Source organism: Chelonoidis abingdonii, chromosome 5, assembly GCF_003597395.2.
Source record: "Chelonoidis abingdonii isolate Lonesome George chromosome 5, CheloAbing_2.0, whole genome shotgun sequence".
NCBI classification, from domain to species: Eukaryota; Metazoa; Chordata; order Testudines; family Testudinidae; genus Chelonoidis; species Chelonoidis abingdonii.
The window spans coordinates 109,185,890-109,207,463 of record NC_133773.1 but is presented as its reverse complement, the minus strand read 5'-3'; the positions used below and the strand labels follow the sequence as shown (position 1 = coordinate 109,207,463).

The 21,574-nt window shown below is 39.3% G+C and overlaps 1 protein-coding gene across 2 annotated transcripts in view; it reads left to right on the top strand.

The window, feature by feature from the left end:
- Nucleotides 1-21,574, top strand: part of STIM2 (stromal interaction molecule 2) — a 144,029-nt gene that overhangs the window by 63,887 nt on the left and 58,568 nt on the right. For both annotated transcript variants that reach the window (XM_032806620.2, XM_075066542.1), the window contains exon 2: nucleotides 2,437-2,567. In XM_032806620.2, the coding sequence (XP_032662511.1) occupies nucleotides 2,437-2,567 (131 nt within the window). The remainder of the gene's footprint in view (nucleotides 1-2,436; nucleotides 2,568-21,574) is intronic.

Sequence of the window (21,574 nt, the reverse complement as noted above, 5' to 3'; positions counted from 1 at the left end):
ACCGCCTGTGGCAAATGTTCACATGCTGCTCATTTGGATTGACGTCTGTCATTTAAATTGCTGAAGGAATTGAGTGCCCTACTGCTCTGTATAGCAACTCCACATAGCACTTCATTGTATTTTTGATGGTGAGGGAGGGTGTTTTACTTGTCTTTTTGTTTAAGTGACATTTTCCACAAGCATGTGCACTTCTTCCTATATGTTTTGGTGCCTAGATAATGCAGTGATGGGTGCATTTAAATGTATGGTATATTAACTACCAGCTGATACAGATATCCATAAAGGATCTAGTACAATACACCTAGCTAATAAATGACCAATTGCTATGAGAGGTGGTGTGTTTTTTTTTTTTATAACAAGGTCTGTTGGTATGACTTCATTCAGGCATTTGAATCTCTGCCCCTTTCCCTACACTTGACACAAGGAGAGCAAAGCACCCTGTACCTTCAACATGGCTATCGAAGCAATGACAGGGAAAACCGAAATGTATGATTTATAAACTGGAGTTTTCCCTCCACAAGAAGTTACTGTTTCTGAAATAGCAGCAGAGAATCCTGTGGCACCTTATAGGCTAACAGATGTTTTGGAGCATGAGCTTTCGTGGGTGCATCTGACGAAGTGGGTATTCACCCACGAAAGCTCATGCTCCAAAACGTCTGTTAGCCTATAAGGTGCCGCAGAATTCTCTGCTGCTTTTACAGATCCAGACTAACACGGCTACCCCCTGATACTTGTTTCTGAAATGACTGTACTGGGCTACCAAGTGTTGTACACAAGGTGTGGCCTCATTTTTCTCCCTGACATGCCCATGTCTTGTTTCCTTTCATTGTAGCCCTTTTGCAATAGCCTACATCTAGTAGGCTGTCATAAACAGATAGATAGTTAAGGGTTATTGTCTCTCTTACCTCTAAGGGGTTAACAAACAGTGAACCTGGATCACCTGACTGGAGGACCAATCAGAAGACAAGATACTTTAAAATCTCGGTGGAGGAAAGTCTTTGTTTGTGTGTTCTTTCTTTGTCCTGTGTTCTCTCTGGGTTCTGAGAGGGACCAGACATGTAAGCAGATTCCTCCAATCTTTCTGAAAAAAATCTCTTCTGTTCTAATTTTAGTAGGTACCAGGAGAAAGGTGATTTTAGTCTTTTGATTGTTTTCTTTATTTGCAAATGTGTATTTTGCTGGACAGATTTTGATTTGTACTTTGCTGGAAAAATTATATCTCTGTTGCAATTTGTATGTATGCTGGGGGGGGGGAGGATTCTCTCTAATGTGTATAAGCTGAAAGACCCTGTAACATCTACCATCTTGATTACAGAGACATATTTTTTACATTTTTCTTTCTTTTATTAAAAGTTTTTTTTCTTTTTAAGACCTGATTGATTTTTGGATTATCTTGTGTAAGACCCCAGGGGGAGGGAGTCTGCACTCATCAGGGAATTGGTGAAAGGAAGGAGAGAAGGGGGGAGGAAAACCTGATTTCTCTCTGTGTAAGATTACTCTCTCTCTCTCAGGGAGAATCTGGGAGGGGGAGAAGAGGGGGGAATGTGGAATTCCTCTATGTTTTAAGCTTCAGGGAGTTTGAATCACAGTGATCTTCCAGGGTAACCCAGGGAGGGAAAGCCTGGGAGAGGCAACGGTAAGGGAAAGGGTTTACTTTCCTTGTGTTAAGATCCAGGGGGTCTGGGTCTTGGGGTCCCCTGGGAAGGTTTTGGGGGGACCAGAGTGTACCAGGCACTCCAAGTCCTGGTTGGTGGCAGCACTACAAGATCTAAGCTGGTAACTAAGCTTAGAGGAATTCATGCTGGTGCCCCATCTTTTGGACTCTAAGGTTCAGAGTGGGGGTGATACCATGACATAGGCCTGTGGATATTCAGGAGGCTTTCTTGTTCACTTAACCTGATGTGGACACCAGGACCTGATGTAAAGCCATAACTGTAGAATTAAACTTAGTTACTTCTCTTCATTCTTCTCCTCCTTTCTCCTTGCTGCCCTGCTGGCAGGCAAAAAAATGGGTGAGGAAGAGGAGGCACTCGCTCTATTGGCTGTTGCAGTGATCAACCTAAGGGTAAGGGAGAGAAGGAAAAAGTAGTGAGCGTACTTAAGGAAGAAAAGAATATTGGAGGAGGGGAAACAAACTACTTTCTTTCCGTCCTCTTTTTCCCTCTCTTCCCTGCAACAGTTTGCTCATTTCACTCTTTTTTTCCTGCAAGAAATGTCACTCAAGAAACTCTCCAAACTCAGCATCTATGACTAAAGGTGTCTACAGTCAATCCACACAGAATTTCAGTATTAAAATGATAAAGGCGTGCATTTAGTTAATATTTAAAATTGAAGCAGTAACTCATGCTCTGCTTCCCCAAAGAGGGGAAGAGCACTTTCTTGGTTGGGAATTGACATTTCAAGACACTAAACTAATGGTTGTTTCTTGTCCTTCAGATACCTGTAGTTCATTGAATCCACCATGCTTTACTGAGGAGGACCGATTCAGTCTGGAAGCTCTCCGCACTATCCACAAGCAAATGGATGATGACAAAGATGGTGGTATTGAAGTAGATGAAAGCGATGAGGTAGGTGGAGGCCTTAGTTCTTTCCGTTTGATATATTTTTGTCTCAGTTTAAAATACACTGGAAATAGTGCCTTTGAAATAAAACTTCTCCGTGACATGGTTTGAAAATGAATCCTTGTTTCTAGAGTTGTCTATTGAGCATTGTCATCCTTTATATTGGCACATTATAAAGGAAATAAAAGGAACAGTAACATTGTCCATATAATGTTAGGCATGGGGATGGGGAAAAAATCATGTTGGGCAAATGGTCTCAATCCTGCTTGCGGTGAAATCAATGGCAGTTGACTGGGCCCCAAAATGGTGAAAACAAATCTTATTTTTATGTTTCTAAATGGTTGTTGATACATAGAAATTTATAAAGGACACTCAAGTATTTTCTTTTCTTGTCTACCCCACTTACTTGCTCATGGAGTGAATCCTAGGATGTAAAGAATTCTACTCTCCTGCTCATCTAAGGTCAATTCCAGTAGCTTCATCCTGTGGAACGATGTCTTACCCCTTGCATAGAGGGGTCTGAGAAGATGTCACGTTTCCTCTTCTTAACACTAAATTCCCAATGTGTCTTTGCTTCCATGTTTGTGTATGGGTAGGAAAGAAACCATTCTTTCTTCATGGCAGGCTACCAAGGCCTGGTGATAGTGGACCCTAGCAGTTCCATGTCCATATCACCTTCTGTTCCTCTGTGGCTGCAAGGGTTTGATGGCTCAAGAGTCCAACATCGGAACAGACTTGATGAGCTCGTATAATAGGGTTTCTGCCTCTGGGCCTCCTCCACTTCTCGGTTGGCGGAACTTTATCCGGGATGTTACAAGCCACAATGGCCTCAGCAGTCTGTAGACTGGAGCTGTCATTAACATCTGCATTACAAATGAAGTCATTCCACTTTGTCCATCTTAACTAGCAACCCTGTATTCCTTTCCTTAGCTCCTGAGGACATAATTGCCCATGATAATTACTTAAGTTTAAAATGATACAATTTAAAATTAATAAATTTAATTTTTGAAATGTTTCTTCATATGAGTGTATAAGGAATATCCTGGTACCTGAATCCAGGACTTCCATTTCACAAAGGCATGGAGTATAATGGAAGGAATAGTCTATTTTGTACCATTGTATGTAGCCAAAGTTTCCTTGTTTATATTATAAGATACATTTAATTGTATTATAATGTGTTAGTCTGTAAGCCAGAACATTAGTGGCATACTGAGACTTCTAAAATACATTCCAGTACTGTTGGGATTCATTCCTGACTTCCATTCTGCTTGTGATATATAAAGCTGCAGAAAAATGAAGAAAATACAGAAATATTTGTTGGTGGGAAAACGGCAGAATATTCTGCATCATATATAATCAAGTGAACCGTCCTTGGAACCAATGGAGAATTTTCAATGTTCGAAGAGTCACAAATTCAAAGAATTTTCCATAGAAGTGTCAAACCAAACCACAGCAGTATCTGTTATTGGAGTGATGAGGGAAGAAAATACACATGAGGACTTCCCAGAACTGTGCATGATAAAGAACAGTGCATGATGGTCATGATAGATGGGGTACAGGAATGTGAAGTGAAACTCTCTACACAGAAGTGAAACTTGGTATACACCAAGTGCTATCACCTACACAGAGCAAGCTGAACATGCATTTTTTTCCTTTTTATTTCAGTAATCTAAGATGTTACTTCTAACTATAGTAAGGGCAGAACAGAGAGTCTTATTTTTAACCATTTTTGTGTGTGAACATGAGACTGAGTAAAAGACACCTGTGCAAATATTTACTAGCATGACCAGTTTCTTCTGTGAGATGTTAGCATGTTGACCAGAAAACCAGGAAAAAACTATTTGTAAAATAATATGTACAAGGAAGTTTAATCAAAATTGTAACAAGATAAATAAAAATAACGTATAGATCAGTGGATTTGTTTGACAGTGGGAAGCTGTAAAATCTGTCAACTACTTCCAGCTTAATTTATAGAATTGTTTATAGTTTTTGAACTTTAATTATTCATTTGACCCCATTGAAATTGCAGTAGATTGCATGTTTGAAATCCTACCAAATTCAGGGTCCATTTTCATCAATTTCATGGTCATAGATTCATAGACTCTAGGACTGGAAGGGACCTTGAGAGGTCATCGAGTCCAGTCCCCTGCCCATATGGCAGGACCAAATACTGTCTAGACCATCCCGGATAGACATTTATCTAAACTACTCTTAAATATCTCCAGAGATGGAGATTCCACAACCTCCCTAGGCAATTTATTCCAGTGTTTTAACTACCCTGACAGTTAGGAACTTTTTCCTAATGTCCAACCTAAATCTCCCTTGCTGCAGTTTAAGCCCATTGCTTTTGTATCCTGTCATTAGAGGCTAAGTGTGAACAGGTTCTCTCTCTGATGAATCCTTTTAGATACTGAAAACTGCATCATGGCCTCTTCAGTCTCCTTTTCCAACTAAGTAAACCCAAATTCTTTCAAGCCTTCCTCATAGTCATCTGTTCCAAGACCTTAATCATCTGTTGCTTTCTCAGACCCTCTCCAGTATCTCACCATCTTTCTAGAAATGCAGTGCCGAACACACAATCTCCAATTGAGCCGTAACCAGCACAGAGTAACGGGAAGAATGATTCTGTGTCTTCTTACAACACACCTGTTTAACATCCCAGAATACGTTGCTTTTTTCAAACAGATATCACACTGTTGACTCATATTTACGTTGTGGTGCACTATGACCCCTAGATCTCTTTCTGCATACTCCTCTCCAACAGCGCATCTACTCTCCCATTCGTATGTGAAATGATTGTTCCTCTAGTGGAGCACTTGCATTGTCTTTAGGATTCATCGGTTACCTCGACCATTCCATTTCTCATTGTCTGATTTTTGAAATTTGACCCTGTCCTCCAAAGCAGTTGCATATCCCTCCCAGTTGGTACATATGCAAAACTTAATACAGCGTACTTTCTTATGCCAACATCTAAGTCGTTGATGTAGAATGAACGAGCGTCCCAAACAGACTCCTGCGAACCATTGTTTCCTTCCAGCAGGTTGGAGCCTACTATACCATCTCTTGTACGGTTATCAGCGTTATGCACCCACCTTATGGGTACGCCCATCAAAATATGTATTGGCCTAGTTTATCGTGAATACAGCGATGATCAAATGCCTTACTAACAGTCTTAGGTTAGCACATCCACCGTTCTCCTTATCCAGATCGTTATCCTATCAAAGGAAAGCTATCAATTGGTTGACAACGCATTTGTTCTTTACAATCACATGCTGGCTATTCGCTTTCACTTCACCCTCAGTAGTTGCAGATGATCTAATACTGTTCTTATCTTCCTGGACAAGAGTTAAACTACTGTCTGTAGTTTCTGGGTTGTTTTATCTTCCTTTTATAGATGGCACTATAGTCCCTTTTATCTTCTGTAACTCCCCGTCTCCCAGACTTCCAAAGAATAATAGCTAGTCTCGATCCTCCTCGTAATCCTTGAGTATCTATGAGCTATTCATCAAGCCTGGTACTGCAGGTCACACTTTTCTTAAATGATTTTACTGCTCTCTTTTTTATTTTTCAATCCTACCCTTCCCATAAGCTTCACTATGTTAGAACATTCCTTCAGATTCTTCAGTGAGACCCGAACAAAGAAGTCATTAAGGTCTTGCCATTTGCAAGTTTCCTGTCACTGTTTCTCCCTCCTCACTGAGCAGTGGGCCTGCCTGGTTCCTTGGTCTTCTCTTGCTTCTATGTATTGATAAAAAGATCGTCTTGTTTACCTTTACTCCTATCGTAGGTGAGCTGATTTGTGGCCTTTGCCTTTTTAATCTTGCCCGTGCATTCCCGTGTTATTTGCTATATTCATCTTTGTAATCTGACCTAGTTTCCTTTTTTTGTATGACTCTTTTTATTTTTAGGTCATGCAAGATTTGTGGTTAAGCCAAGGTGGCCTTTTGCCACATTTTCTATCTTTCCTACCCATCGGAATATCTTGCTTTTGGGCCCTTAATAGTGTCCCTTTGAAAAACTGCCAACTCTCCTCAGTTGTTTTTCCCCTCAGTCTTAATTCACATGGGACCTTATCTATTAGCTCTCTGAGCTTACCAAAATCTGCCTTCCTGAAATCCATGCTCTCTATTTTTCTGTAATTTGATCATAGGATTTTTTAAATAGTCAATTTCATGATTTCAGCTATTTAAATATGAAATTTCACAGTAGCAATTTTAGGGAGGAGTTGTGGGAGAGAGGAGTAGCAAGTTTATTGTAGAGGGGGTTGCCGTACTGCTGTCCTTACTTCTGCACTGCTGATGGCGGCACCTGGAGAGTGGGCAGATGGAAAGTGGTGGCTGCTGGCCGGCAGCCCAGCTCTGAAAGCAGCACCACTGCTAGCAGCAGTGGAGAAGTAAGGATGAAATGGTGTGGTATTGCCACCCTTAACTTCTGTGCTGCTAGTAGCAGGGCACTGCCTTCAGAGGTGGGTGCTTGGCTAACAGCCGCCATTCTCCAGCCACCCAGAGTACAGGGTAAAAGCACACAAAAGACCAGATTTCATGGTCTGTGATACATTTTTCATAGCTGTGAATTTGGAAGGACCCTAGTCACAAACTTTTTCTCTTTAACACCTCCTGTTGTGAGGAAGCATATTTATTGATGTTTGTAGAACATAGCTACGTCAGAGCTATATTTGGTTGAAAGCTGCCAGGCTGTGCACAAGGGATTTGACTAAACAGCAGAATGATACATTATATTCTGGTTCATGCTCCATGGTTTCTACTTACAAAAAAGCCTCCTCAAAGTGCAATAAGTATGTCTTATTTTGTTATAACATGCAGTTTTATCAGGAAGTTTAATACTGAATAGCAATTTTCTGTTTCATGTTCCATGGTAATCAGAGAAATTAAAGTTAGTTTTTCACCAAGAAAACATTGTCACTTAAAAAATAAATAGGGTTTGGATTAGGTTATTTTTAAGGGAGGGAAGGTAAGAGTTTAAAGTAGAAGGGTTGTTATTAATACTATATTTTCTTTCTAACTTGCGGAAACAGACCTGTATTTAAAAAACACTTTCAGTAAGCATTCCAGGGCTTCAGATTACCTGTCTGAAACCATGTATTACTCTTTATCTCCTGCTTCAGATTACCTGTCTGAAACCATGTATTACTCTTTATCTCCTGCTTTCACACTTTCCTGCTGTAGTTGTTTGCTTTTGTTTATGTACACCAAGTCTCACTTGTGTGATATCACTGTAGGGTATGTTCATGTATTCAAGTTGCTGCTTTCCCCTTATACTGAGAAATTAACTGTTACACTATACATAGCTAAAAACTTTTCAATCTTATTTTTCAAGGATTTAACTCTAACATTTGTAATAGGAAGAAAGTTAGCATAAACCCTTCTGGGGGCAGGGGGAGGAGAGGGAGAGGAAATCACCATTGTCTGTGCACGGAGGGCTGTTATGTAGGAAGTCAGACTAAGTGATCATATAGTCCTTTCTAGCCTTAAAAGACTCGGAAATTTCTAACGCCTCTCTAGCATTCGCTCAATATTTTGAGCTCTTGTCTGAGTAACTATTTCTGTGTTTGAATCCTCTTTCAGTGCATGTTATCATACTATTGAAGGATCATGCTTAATTTTGCTGGTCATAAAATGGTAGCAGGGATATGTGGTTCTTCCCACATCTGGTGAATAAAGACTTCTGTAGTAACATAGAAGTGCATGGTGCTTAACAAACACAGAAAATAAGTTATTTGGGAGCAAGTTGAAATGAGAGCGGGGAAGATCATAATACAGGGGGTGGGTAGGAGAAAGGAAGGATATGGGAGAGGACGATATGAGTATGCAGTCGCTTGGGCTGGCTAATGTGTACTTCCTGTCTATGCTCTAGAGACATATCAGATTTAGCTTCAGTATTTTTTTCCTTGTTAAATCCATTAGCCAATTAGTGTTTGCACTCTACATCTCTTTAAGTTTCTTTTCACAGCCCGTATCTCTAAAGGAGAGGTTGATGCTTAGTGGATGGAGTTGATAAGGTGGATCCTGCCATAGAGTGCAATAGATTTTGCACCTCAGATAGTATGTCTGTTACCCCATATTGTATACCTTTGTTTATGATGGACAGGCACAATCAGTAAGAGACACATGGATTTGCTATTTGCATATTGTTTAATTTTCCTTTCTTTGGCTTCCCAAGAAGCTTTGTATAGAAATGTCCCATCAGTATCTAAGGTCTTGGCTACACTGGCACTTTACAGCGCTGCAACTTTCGCGCTCAGGGGTGTGAAAAAACACCCCAGCGCTGTAAAGTGTCAGTGTAATCAGGGCGGCAGCACTGGGAGTGCGGCTCCCAGCGCTGCACGCTACACCCATAAGGGATGTGGTTTACAAGCAGTGCTGGGAGAGCTCTCTCCCAGCGCTGCGGCTCTGACTACACTCACACTTCGCAGCGCTGCCGGGGCAGCACTTTGAAATTTCTAATGTAGCCATAGCTTATGTAAACTCATAATGGAATCTTGTATTCCATCAGTCAGTCAAGAATGTTGATAGCTGCTTCTTGATTTTTTTTAATTGCAAAACATTTAATTTTAAGAAAAACCCTGTGCACTACTATACAAAAATGTGTGCCTCTAGTCACACTGAGTACTGTTCTGTGTAGTAACTTCAGGTAAATCACTTGATTCAGTTATTTGGTTTGATTCTTTCAAGTGTACTTCAATAATCATTTAAAATAAACCTCTTTGAATTAGGATGGCTTTTTAAGCTTATGTATAGCTTTTGTAGCACGTGAAACTTGGGTTCTAAACAACGTGGGTGTCCGCCTTTAACCAAGTCTCTTATCTGAGTAGTAATAGTTGTTGTTAGGCACTGCTGCAAATTGAACATTAAACTGACAACTGCAGCTAGGTTTGGTCTCTTTTTGCTAAGTGTCATGCAGACAAAATAATAAATGACAGTCACTGTCTCGAAGAGCTTATGGCCTAAGACAAGATTTAACAGGTAGTTGAGGCAAACAGTGGCGGGGAGGTGAGGGAGATGTGGTAATATAATAGAATGTGCAGATACTTAGCCACTGAGTAGTAGCAATCACAACTCTCCACTTACCTATTAGGTTATGTTTTACAGACAGAAGAGATGAGTTTTGATTACTGACTTGAAGGATGATAAGGTGGTGGCTTATGGATTTTAACTGGGAGCTTTTCTCCATTTTAAGGGATGGTTTGGAAGAAAGCACAAAAGTGTTTGTTGGAGAAATGGAAAATTGGATGACCAATACTGGACAGAGCATAAATGGGAGCTGACCTTGCATAAGATAATAGTTTGGGTAGGTAAGGTGGGGCTTAATTGTGATGAGCTTTGAAAATAGAAGTAAGAAATTGGTGTTGGAAGGGGAGCCAATGAAAGGTCTTAGAGGTCAGCGATGAACCAACAAGATTGTTAGCAGCAGTATTTTGAATATTACTTGAAGGATGTGACTCAGGGTTGTAGACATCAACCTCAGGGGAAGTGCTTTGCAGTAGGCAAGGCACAAGTTGAGCAGAACCTGGACAAGAGTTTTGGCAGTTCTAACAGAGAAAGAAGGTTTTACTGTGGAATTGTTGTGTAGAAGAAAGTGGCAAGATTTTAACACTACCAGGGGAAGGGGGAGCCAAAGGATTGGGTCAGGTCAAAGATAAAGCCAACATTACTGGCTTGAATAATAGGGAGGATAGTTGTATTGTCCACCGTGACAGTCAAATGGGAGAAAGTAGGTGGCCTTAGGAGGAAAGAACAGGGCCAAAACTGAGCTCTTGATAAGTTCAGTTAATGGCTGGACAACCGTGAGAAGATATCCGTACAACAGGCTGAGATTTTAGTTGAGATGGAGGGAGACTAGTCCAGAGTAGATAGGCAGTTTTGAGTAATCAGCATACAAATGGTATTCAAGCCCATGTTTGAAACTGAGATTGCCCATGGTAGGATATGAAAGGATAAAAAGAGGGGGCAGAGGACAGATCCCTGAAGGGGAAATCCTCACAGAAAGAGGAAGGGCGGAGAGGAAGATCAACAAAATGAGACAGCTGAAAGGTAGGAGGAGAGACAGGAGAGGATGGAATCATAAAAGACCAGAGATGAGGGGATTTTGAGAGTACGGTCAACATTTCAAATGTAGTCAATAGGTCAAGCAGGATGAGGATGGAGTACTGGCTAAAACACTTGGTCAGGATGAAATCACTGGAGAGCTTGATAAGAGCTGTGGGTGGAAGCTTGTTTGGAGGGTGTTCTATAATGGAATTTGAAAAGATAATGAAGGGCATGGACTGATAGGAATTCTCTGATAAGAATATACCAAGTAAATGAAAGAATAAAGTGTATAAAAGCATGATTAGGCCAGCCATGACATATGAGTTGGGGTGCTGGCCAATGAGAGAGGGAGAAGAGCTAGTAGTTCACACTGCTGAAAAGAGAACCTGAGTGAGACAAGAGCTGATAATCTACACAGTGAAATGGCATCAGCCATGATGGAGGTAGCTCCCATCACGGAAGAGTTGAGGGAATAGCTACTGAGATGGCTCAGTCATGTGAGATGACCAGATGTGGGCTATGTTGGTCAGAGAGTAAAAGAAGAGCTAGGAGCCACAGGACAAAGACTCTGGGAGGAAGACCTAGAAAAAGGAGGTTTGAGATGCTGAAGGATCTCATGAAGGAGATGGGATGTGAGCTTGGAAGATGCACTTTACAAGAACGCTTGGAGATGAACAAGAACTGCCAACCCTGATTGAGACAACATGAAGGTAAAGACAATGACTGAAAGGCAAGGATTGCAGAATCCATCCAGGACAATGTCAAGAGCTAATGTGGGCACTCATAAAATAAAAAACAGCCTCGTGTGCAAGAAAACTTGCCCTCTTATCACCACAGAAAAGTTAAAAATTTGGTACAAGAGAAGTGACAACAGTCGGTTCGGGGTAAGAAAATTAACAAGGTCCAGTACCAAGAAGTTAAATGTGAAACCATTGCAATCCATGTGGTGTGGAAGAAGTTTGGTCCCTCCCCCATACCGTTGCAAGGCAATGGAAGGTCGAGAGAGCCCCAGTTTTGTACCACTGTTTGCACATGGGGGACACTTACATGGACATGTGTAATGTCTTACGGACAGAGTTGCTGGCATGTGGGTTCACGCTAGGGGAACAGTCTCCAAACTGCACAGTATGGTGGGGATGTTGGTAAAGTATAAACTGCCTGTGGTAGTGATAAGTAGTGTGTGGTTACTGAAGAATACCACTTCTGGTATAGACCCAGGAAATGTTGTTTTAATTGGTCTGTGTCCTGTTTCACACTTTAACTTCCTGTGGCGACAAACAGAAATATTTTTATATTTTGTACCAGTTTTTTTTAAAATGTAATTAAAATAAAAGCAAAATTAAAATTACAGAAAGACCCTTTAAAAGCAGAGCAAGCATATAATGTGTATAGCCCTGGTGGGCTCTACTGGAGAAGGTGAGCATCCCCTTCCTCCCACAGTGTGTACTTGGAGCCTAATATTAATGGTGGTTCAGATAACAACTGATTATCTGAACTACTGAGTACCACTACTGTGATCTTTGGAATGTGTTGCTGGGTAAGTAAACTTTAAAAAGAAAACACACACAAAAATATAAAGCATATGTGTATAGATATAAAAAAAGAAATGGAATATAGGCCTGGGTTCACATGAGTAATCAGTAATGAGTGAGGCCTCATTTCTTGAGAGAGAGGATTAGGGAGGTAAATAGTTCAGCAGGCTGGAAACAGACTGTGTGTACTAGCTTAGATAAAACACCCAAGGAACCAAGATAACAATGGAATAGATAAGCCTGGAATATAAAATGAGGTAAAGAATAAGTTGTGCATGGACAATGCATGCTGTACAAGAATTAGTTTCTACAAAGTGACCAAGCCAGTCCAAAAATGTGTAGTGCAATGTATAATCACAGTATAATGTGAGAACATATATAAAGGAGGAGGTTTGCTGTGTGTGGCACACCCTATACCCACTTGCTATGCTTGAGTCGGATCGACTCAGTATAACTTTGTTGTATGCCAAATAAAGGAGCCTGAGTGTTGAGACTGGAGTCAAACTGAGTTCTTGGGGAATCAAGTGGAAGAGGTCTGTGGGAAACCCCAACAGGATCAAGTCTGGGTTTTTGTGGTTGGAGAGACCAATTCATTTTCCGTTCTTTGTGTGATCTGTATAATGTACTGTTTTGGTTTTTTTGATTGTTTACTCTTCCTTAGTAATCTGTTGGCAATGAAAGTAAAAGATAGTTATAACATTTACCACAACCTAGCTGTTTCTAGTATTTTAGTTAATGAACCTTTAAAATCAGTAATTCTGTTCTTTTTATTGCCATTAAAGAAACAGCATGACTTGTCAGATTGGAGTAGCTCAGTATGGGAGTAGCCTGACAGTGTATGAAGGCAGGCTTATGATAGGGTTATAGTGGTTATGTTTATTCCTTACATTAAAATTTCTAAATGAATCATGAGGAGAAATGGGAAGGCACATGAGAACATGGGAATTGCCATAACTGCATCATACCAGAAGTCAGTTTAGTCCAGTGTCCTGTCTCAGTGGTCAACACCAGATGCTTCAGAACCTCCATAGTAACAAGATTCTGATTTTAATTCCAGTAGTTAGATTGGTTTAAGACATGATGTCCCTTCCAAAATTTGTTAGCATAAATTATAACAATTCTGGCTATTTTTAGCCATATAAACGTTCATTCCTTCTTTGAATATTGCTCAGTTCTTAACCACATATGCAACCCAATTGCAGGGCATATACCTTGCAGGGTTGGCTTCTCCTTTCGTCTTTCTAATTGCTCATCTGTTCAAAGAAAAATATTTAGGTAAATGTATTTTGGGGCAATATTTTGGTGGTGGTGATTTTTGGAGCTGGGAGAAGCTGCAGTGTTTGACGCTAGCTGAGACTTCATTTTGTGTCAGTGGAGGGCCTGATGGGCTATAATTTTTATAGGATTGCAGATAAGATTGCAAAGTTTGGTCAGAAGTTTACTGGAGCTTATTATAACATGGGAGTTTATTGTAGCTGAGGAACTTTCTTTAGTTTGGAAATGTGGCACAGGTCAGACTGGGAGTTAGCTTAGCTCAGGGCCTAGTTTACCTTTAGGACCCTATTCCACTCTTGAGAAACTTAGTTTGGGTTAGGAGTTCAGCCCAAATTGGGACATAGAACTGGTAGATTTCAGTTAAGAGTTTAAATTACAGGTCTTTCTGCTTTAAAGAGGGATTACCAAAAAGGTGTTTTATTTCATAAGAAATTTGCCATTGGAATGTGGTAAGTTTAAACATGATTCTTACACGATCTTAACTTTAAATCCTTTATTTTCTATATTTCAGTTGACTCTTAATTCTTTTTCCTGTTCCTTTTCTCTGCATATCTGACCCAAAGCTCTCATGGTCCAACCATAGAATGATCTAGTGTGTCAATAAAAATCTTTTAAACACAGAATTTTTTTAAAGTGTGGTAGACAGATTTAGTTCAGTGTTTAAGAGGGTTTAGTATTGTGGCATTAACTTATTGTGCATAGTTCTTGAACAGGGCTTGTGTTCCCTTTTACAGTACAGTGCTTAAGAACATTCTTTTAAAATGTTCACTCCTTGACTTTTAAAAATTAAAATGCATGAATTATTTTCCACCCAGTGCAATGAACTCTTTCCACAAATTTACTGTATTGTATTAAAGTGCTGGTGTTTTTTGCTGTAATCATGTTCATGTAAGGTTATAAGTCTCTTTTGATGTGCTAAAGTATTAAGATGAAAGAATGACGTTCTTTGAAGATTGGACTCTGATCTCTGGATTTTTTTTTTTTTTTTGGCAAAGTAAACTGCTGCATGTTTTCTGAGAATTTTAGAACTGTAAATGAAAAGACTTTTCATCTCTGCTCTTCATAAAAGATGTTTCCGCTGAACTTCATCATTAGACTTAATGTTTTGTGTTTTTGTTTTGTGTGTGTAATTTCAAACTCATGTCTTTAAGCCTCCCCCCTCCCCCAATCCCCCAGTTTTGTAAGGTATGTTTTTTAGGGGTATTTGTCAAATAATAATCTGTGCTACTCATTATGTGTCTCCTGACTTCATTATAAACACTACAGCTTTTGCCCATGACAGGTAAATGCTCCGAATGAAATACCCTGCCAGCTGAGCTTGTTTGTTACAGTACCTGCTTATGTCTGCACTTATGGTTCAGACACTAATGGATTCAAATTGCTGACATTAATAGCTATTGCCATGCATCCGACGAAGTGGGTATTCACCCACGAAAGCTCATGCTCCAATACGTCTGTTAGTCTATGAGGTGCCATGGGACTCTTTGCAGCTATTGCCTAGTTTACTTAATTCTGATTAATCAGCTAATATACCTGTTTCCCCTCATTTTTGACTTGTAATATAAATTTTTGGTTGCATAAAATAGATATTTGGAAATGAGATAATCCTAAGTATTTAAATATTGCTCATAGCTACCGTACACATCAGGTGTTTTGTGGGAGTTGCCTTCTCGATACAAGTTTTTTACATGCCAGTGCATCTCCTTTGAAAGGAGTGCTTTCTTCAGTTTCTCTTTCAGCTTCTGCACCAAAAGTTGTGAGGAGCAATTGTGTAGCACTTCCTACTTTCAAAGCCCTGGATAGTGCTACCCTGTGCTGTAACACTAATCAGTATTTGGCATTCCAGTGAAATAGTATTCTTATCCCGCTGCTTAAGGCCACACAGCAAGTTGGGGCAGGACTAGAACTTGGATGTTCTGGGCTCCGAACTCCATGTTGTAGTTGAGGTTAAACGTTAGTGGCATTTTTAATTTATGAAAACATTTTTGAGGAAAGTTGTATTTGTTATGCTAATGAGGGAGAGGGCGAGGGCTAGCTCAGGAGGCACTTGGCAGACTATTTACAATGTTGTTGGAGTTCAGTGCTACAATGAAACATCCACTTAAACTTTAGCTCAGGTCTCCGGAGGTTGAAAAGTTACAAAAGTTACTCCAATATGCTACCTAATCCAGAACAGGAGTTTTTATAAATGCTATAAAATTAATTAGTGACCTGGTAAGAGTATTTTATGTGGAACAGGCTAGATTTAGAGGAGAAAATTTTTTCAGACCAGATCCATGTGGTCTTCCAAAATAATAGGATCTGCATGCTGCTTAAAGTATATCTGACACTGTTTTCAGACATCTAAATTTTCTAGTAAAACATCTTGTACTGTCTCTAAATATAGTACCTTATTTTAAGTATGTGACTTACTTAGAACCAATTATTTAAAGGGCGACTGTAAACACTGACATGCTTTCTAGGTGTTACATTTTTATGGGTTTTAGCTTCAGTGTTTTTTTGGTTTTCATATTGAATTTTTTTGAGTTGTCAGTGCCTTTTTTCCCCATCTCAACTTCATGATCTTAAAAAGCACTATCTCTGGTGAGCAATTATGTTGGCTAAGATGATGATGTTTGGTCTGTTGGACCTTATTCATTTTACCTCCCTATTTAGAGTTATTTTCTAAACCTTTTCTGGCCACCATAGCAAGGAACAAAAATATCTACCTATCTATCTCAGCCTTTTTTTATGATATCAGTCTCTCCCTCTGTCAAAGGAGAACTTCCATACTGGAGCCAACTTGGACACAAGAATACTTTTAAAGAAAAATTGTCTTTTACTAGTATGTTTTGTTCTGTTGGTGGTAGTGAAGGTACTTGTATGTTAAGAACTTTATTCTTCCTAGGCTGAATACTACTCCAGGTTTCATTGTGCACTTATGTGACAATCCTATGTTTAAGATACTGTTGCTATGGAGGTCATTATATCTCGCAATCAAGATGAAGACAATATTATGGAGGATCAAAGTAAGAGGGATTTGCATGTGACAACAAAGCTCTTATTTAGACCTATATAGTTAACAAACAATAAGAACACTTATTTAAAATGAAGACGTGAGAGGTAAATAAGTTTAAGTAGTCTGTTCAAAACTCTTCTCTGTGCTGGTATGCTATTTCCTTTGTAAAAGGATGCTGTCAAGTACTCCTAGTTATTTGTAATAGCCTCTCAAAACAAAAACAACCTAGAATTTTTTCCCTACACATTTTTATTCATTTTTTAAATTTGTTTCCTGTGTTTGTAATGGAATTTGAAATTAATCTGGCTTTCCTGCTCATTTTCTCGTTTGTGTTTGCATTGTCCATGTTTTCAGCAGAGTTCTGGGAATATAATTTGTTAACTTCTGCTCCCTCTGCTGGCTCTGTAGCAGCAAAGCACAAAAACATTGTAGATTTTATAAACAGTAGCACTCTTCACATTTTGTGAAGTGGTTTATTATTCCTTTGTATTAAATTAAAGTACTGTAGGGGAAGACTCTGAACCAGAAGTTTTTATGTTTCTCTTTAACTGACTTAGCATCTCCTTTTTTCTTAAGAATAAAGCAGAAAGAGCTGGTACCTCCATGGATGGAACTGGGAGATTTCCTATTCCTTAGACTGTTTCTTTTAGACTATAGTCGCACATGTGTGTGTATGTATAGATACCATGTGAACACCAGAAGCTCTTTCTAGTTAGTTCTACACTATATTACAGTTAGTTTCTTCTGTCCCCTGAATATTGCGGTTTGGAATGAGTATTGACTGAAAACAAACCAGATCTGTGCAAGGCATCCAAAGAACTAAAAATAATGTGAGAATACAGGCTTCCAGGATCTCAGTGTACTTGACCACATGCTCATTGGGTTTCTTAGAAATTTTTAGCTTTTTTCCCACCTTTACAAAGACTGTTGGCTGCTTTGTATGTATGTGTTCATGGGGATATTGAGCCTTCCTACTGGATAATTCCAGTGTCTCCCTCTGTGGCTGCACCATAATTTTTAAAGCATCATTATGAAATAGATACCTAGATATTCTTAACTGTGTGCGTCCCACAAGCTTCTGAATAGCAGCAAAAAGGCTGATCAGAGACTTGTTCCTTTGAACATTGGCCTGCTAAATCCAGGGTTATGAGTTCAATCCTTGAGGGATCCACTTAGGGATTGGGGCAAAAATCTGTCTGGGGATTGGTCCTGCTTTGAGCAGGGGGTTGGACTATATAACCTCCTGAGGTCCCTTCCAACTCTGAGATTCTATGATTCTATGAAAACAGCTACTCTTCAGCTGCTTGAGAAAGCTATGAGTTGTGGCAGACATGCTGGCTCTGTCTTCAGATTCAAGAATGTGGCATTCAATTTGTTTATATTTGATCCATGTTCAGAAGGGTATCACAATCATAAAAGCCTAGAAACTTCATTTTAAAAATAAAATTGTTTCTGCATAAATTGATGTCTTGGATCTCTACTCTCCTAGCTCTCCACTTCCCAGTGTCAAGTCAGTGTGTGGATTTTTATCCCATGCCTTTTTTTTTTTTTTGAGGGGGGGGGGGCACTTAAGGTTGTCAGGCTTCTGGCTTTCCACCAGAGCTCCCGGTCGAGAAGAGATCCTGGTGGCTCCAGTCAGCACTGCTGACTGGACTGTTAAAAGTCCGGTTGGCCGCATGCAGCAGAGCAGGCTAGGTACCTTCATGGCTCTGCACAGTTTCCGGGAAGCTGTCGGCATCTCCCTCTGCCTCCTAGGCAGAGGGGTAGCCACAGGGGCTGTGCATGTTGCCCCCGTCCCGACCACCAGCTCCGCAGTTCCCATTGGGCAGTGCGCACTCTGCAGAGACTGCCAAATTAGGTGCTGATTTTAGAAAATAACTTTAATGTGCCAATTACATATGCCCATCCCCATAGTGTCAGTTATCACCAAATTGACATAATGTTATAAGGTACTTAGATGTATTTTCCTGTGGTTTTCCTGCATTTTACAGCAGTTCTTTTGGTGATCATACAGAAAAATGGCCTTGATTATTGTCTTCCAGAGAATGAAAGGGTTATATATATTTGCTACAGACAGGAGGAAAGCAAACTTTGAGTGGCTGATTTAGACTAAGAAGACCACACTGCGCAGAATGTGAGACCACTTTAAATAATCTTGTCTAGAATCAAAAAGACGTAGGTGGTGATAGAGAGCAAAATGATTCCTGTTCCTTTTTTTTTGCCCTGTTCTTTTTTTTTTTTTCTTGTTAAAATAATTTGTTTATTAAAAGTGGACTGGGATGGGATGGAAATGAGAAACTGGTCCCAAGTCTGTGCACTTACTGCAGCATATGAGTTGTGATGATTATCCAGCATTGCAGTAACTGTGCCAGTGTGATAATTTCTCCACATACTCCACAAACTAATCTGCTCGCCAAGAGTGGTATCTCCAACAGGCTATCCCTGGCAAACTGCTGCAGTTGGGTAAAGTTAAAAGTACCTGTTCGGTTGCATTCCAGTCTTTTTACTAGTTTTGGTGCTCAATAGCCACTAAATTATCACTGTCCATGTACAGGCTTATGGCCTGACTTTCAGAGGTGCAGAGCGCCCACAGTTTTCAATGACTTCAAGTGGAGTTATGGGTGCTGAGCACTTCTGAAAAATCAGGCCCATAATGAGTATTTATTTAAAATGAAACCATTCTTGTCTTCTGAAAAATCGCCAATGCCCCCCAGCAAGAGAGAGAAGCTGGAACATAACGTGCCCAGGTTTTACTGCGTTTTTACAATAAATACATCAGAACTTTGAGGCTGTCTTTATAAACAACATAGAAAGTGGTGAAAGGTACAAGCATGCTTTGCTTTGTAGTTCACCATTAACTATATTACAGTATCATAGCATAATTAACAAACTTTTCTAATCTCCAGTCAATATATTTGTAATCAGATATTTTTCATACTAAGATTTTTTTTAATTTTCTGGACTTTTTCATGGTTTTGGTTTCAGTTGTTACTGATTTTATTTAAGGTGTTTTCTTTTGGCTAGTTTTTCTTCTAAGCAACTATTTTTTTTTCTAATAAACTTTTTAAGATTAATTGCATTGTTTTGATTTGAAATGAGTTATATGACAAGCTCTGAACGGTGACTTAATTCACTTCGGGGTAATAATATAGACACTGGTTACTTAATGGCAAATCATTCAGATACCCTCAATACTAGCATGCAGTATGGCAGGTACTAGTATTGAGAGTGAACAGGAAGTTTACTTTCTGATGGACAAAATAAACAGGTATTAAAAAATGGCTTAATTTATTTTTAATTGCAGTGTTTGTTCCTTAGTTTATATTTAAAAAAAGTCTTTTACTGAAAATGAAATGTTTTCTCTTTGGTAGCCTTCAATTTAAATTGAAAACTGTAATCCCTAATTACACAAAGCTTGTTTTCAGAATGATTTCTCATGAAAACTTTTACGTAGTGTCTACATCACAAGTTACTTGTTGATACTTCAGAGAACATTGTACAACTGGTTCATTATTTATGTGGATAACAAGAATAATCAGAACTGTTAAAATAGGGATTACATAGAAAAGCTTTGGAACCGATAGAAATTCTCACACTTCAGGATCTGAGATGACTTCTAATGAGGTTTAGGAAGAGTCTTTCCCCATGGGAACGGTTTTTTCCACAACTGCTTTCTGCATAGTTTCTTGTATCCCCTTCAAAAATATCTTGTACTGTCCGCTGTCGAAGACAGTATACTGGAATAGATGTAGTACTGTCTGATCCAGTATGGCAGTTTCTGTGTTTCTGTTTTGTGGCAACCTTTAATTACAATAGCACTTCTGTGCAATACTGTAACTTTGCAGCTAATTTTTGTGTATAATACGGCAATGTTACTTTAAACTGTACAATTATCAGTTTTCTCTTTCTAGATTTGTATCACAAGCTGGCTTTGCTTTACTCATCTATTATATTAATAATTCATGTTGCTATAATAAATGGCTCCAAACACTTTATTTTAGCTCACCTAGGTTTAAGTGATTATTTTAAATCACTTGGCCAAATTCAGTATTTTTCTTTGGAAGCAAGACAGTACGGTTTGTGTTTCTTTTAAAATTAGAGGAATAATAGTCATCGGCCTTCTAAGCTATGGCTGTGGTGGTTTGGTCAGTAAGAAAAACTGTGAACTGCCCAGCAGTGTTAGCCATAATCAGTAGAAGAGGCAAGATCAAAATCTATGGGCTTATTGTGTCTCCCAGACCAATATACTTGCGATAGACCAGACACTAGTCAGTGAAGAATGTGTCTGTGTCTTGTACAGGAATTTTATCCGAATTGTAGACAGGGATTCAGTGCTGCTGCTAAGTGCTCAGGATGTCAGAATAAATAAAAAGAAATTAAAATACCCTCTCAAATACATTTAAAAATTAAAAAAAAAAATTTAGTGTTTTAACATGACTTGGAAACTAACTTGTTTGCCTTGCTTGTATGTTACATCACGTTTTCCTGTTCTGACATCTGGCTTGTGTATTTACATGGTAAGCTCTTTAGGGCAGAGTCCACCTTACTCTGTGTAGTTTCTAGCATAATGATACCTCCGGGCATTATGGTAATACAAATATTCATAACTTTCAGGCTTCCTTCTCCTTGTCTTCCACATGGCTCTTGACAGATGAATTGTATTAAGTGGCTCTGCAGAATGAAAGTTTCTAGATTTAATTTGCATAGGTAATATAAATGTGTAAAGATGAGCTTTGAAGTAGCATGGCGTTAGAACAGAGCTGGTAACTCTGTTAAAACATTGCAGGTTTTAAAGTCTGCAGCTGTGCCAGAATTCTGTATCTTTGCAATTGGTTTTAGTTCTGAATATCTATAGCAGATTGCACTTCACTTAACTGCTCTTGCATGTGGCAGTACAGATGTTTTCTTTTTAAAAGCCAAAGAATATCCTGACAGGGTGGGTGTGAAGGGACATTGGGAACACTATTTATTCCTATCTCTATAGTAACATGCTTCCTTGGATTCTTTTCTCCGTGTGAACAGTTCCTGCTATGAATGAAAATCATGTTTAAAGCATGTAATGATTCTGTGTATCAACAACTTGGAGCACGACGACTTACTTTGCTGTTAAACATGATGATAAAACTGATCTTCATACCAGAGGTGTAGTAGGCATGGTCC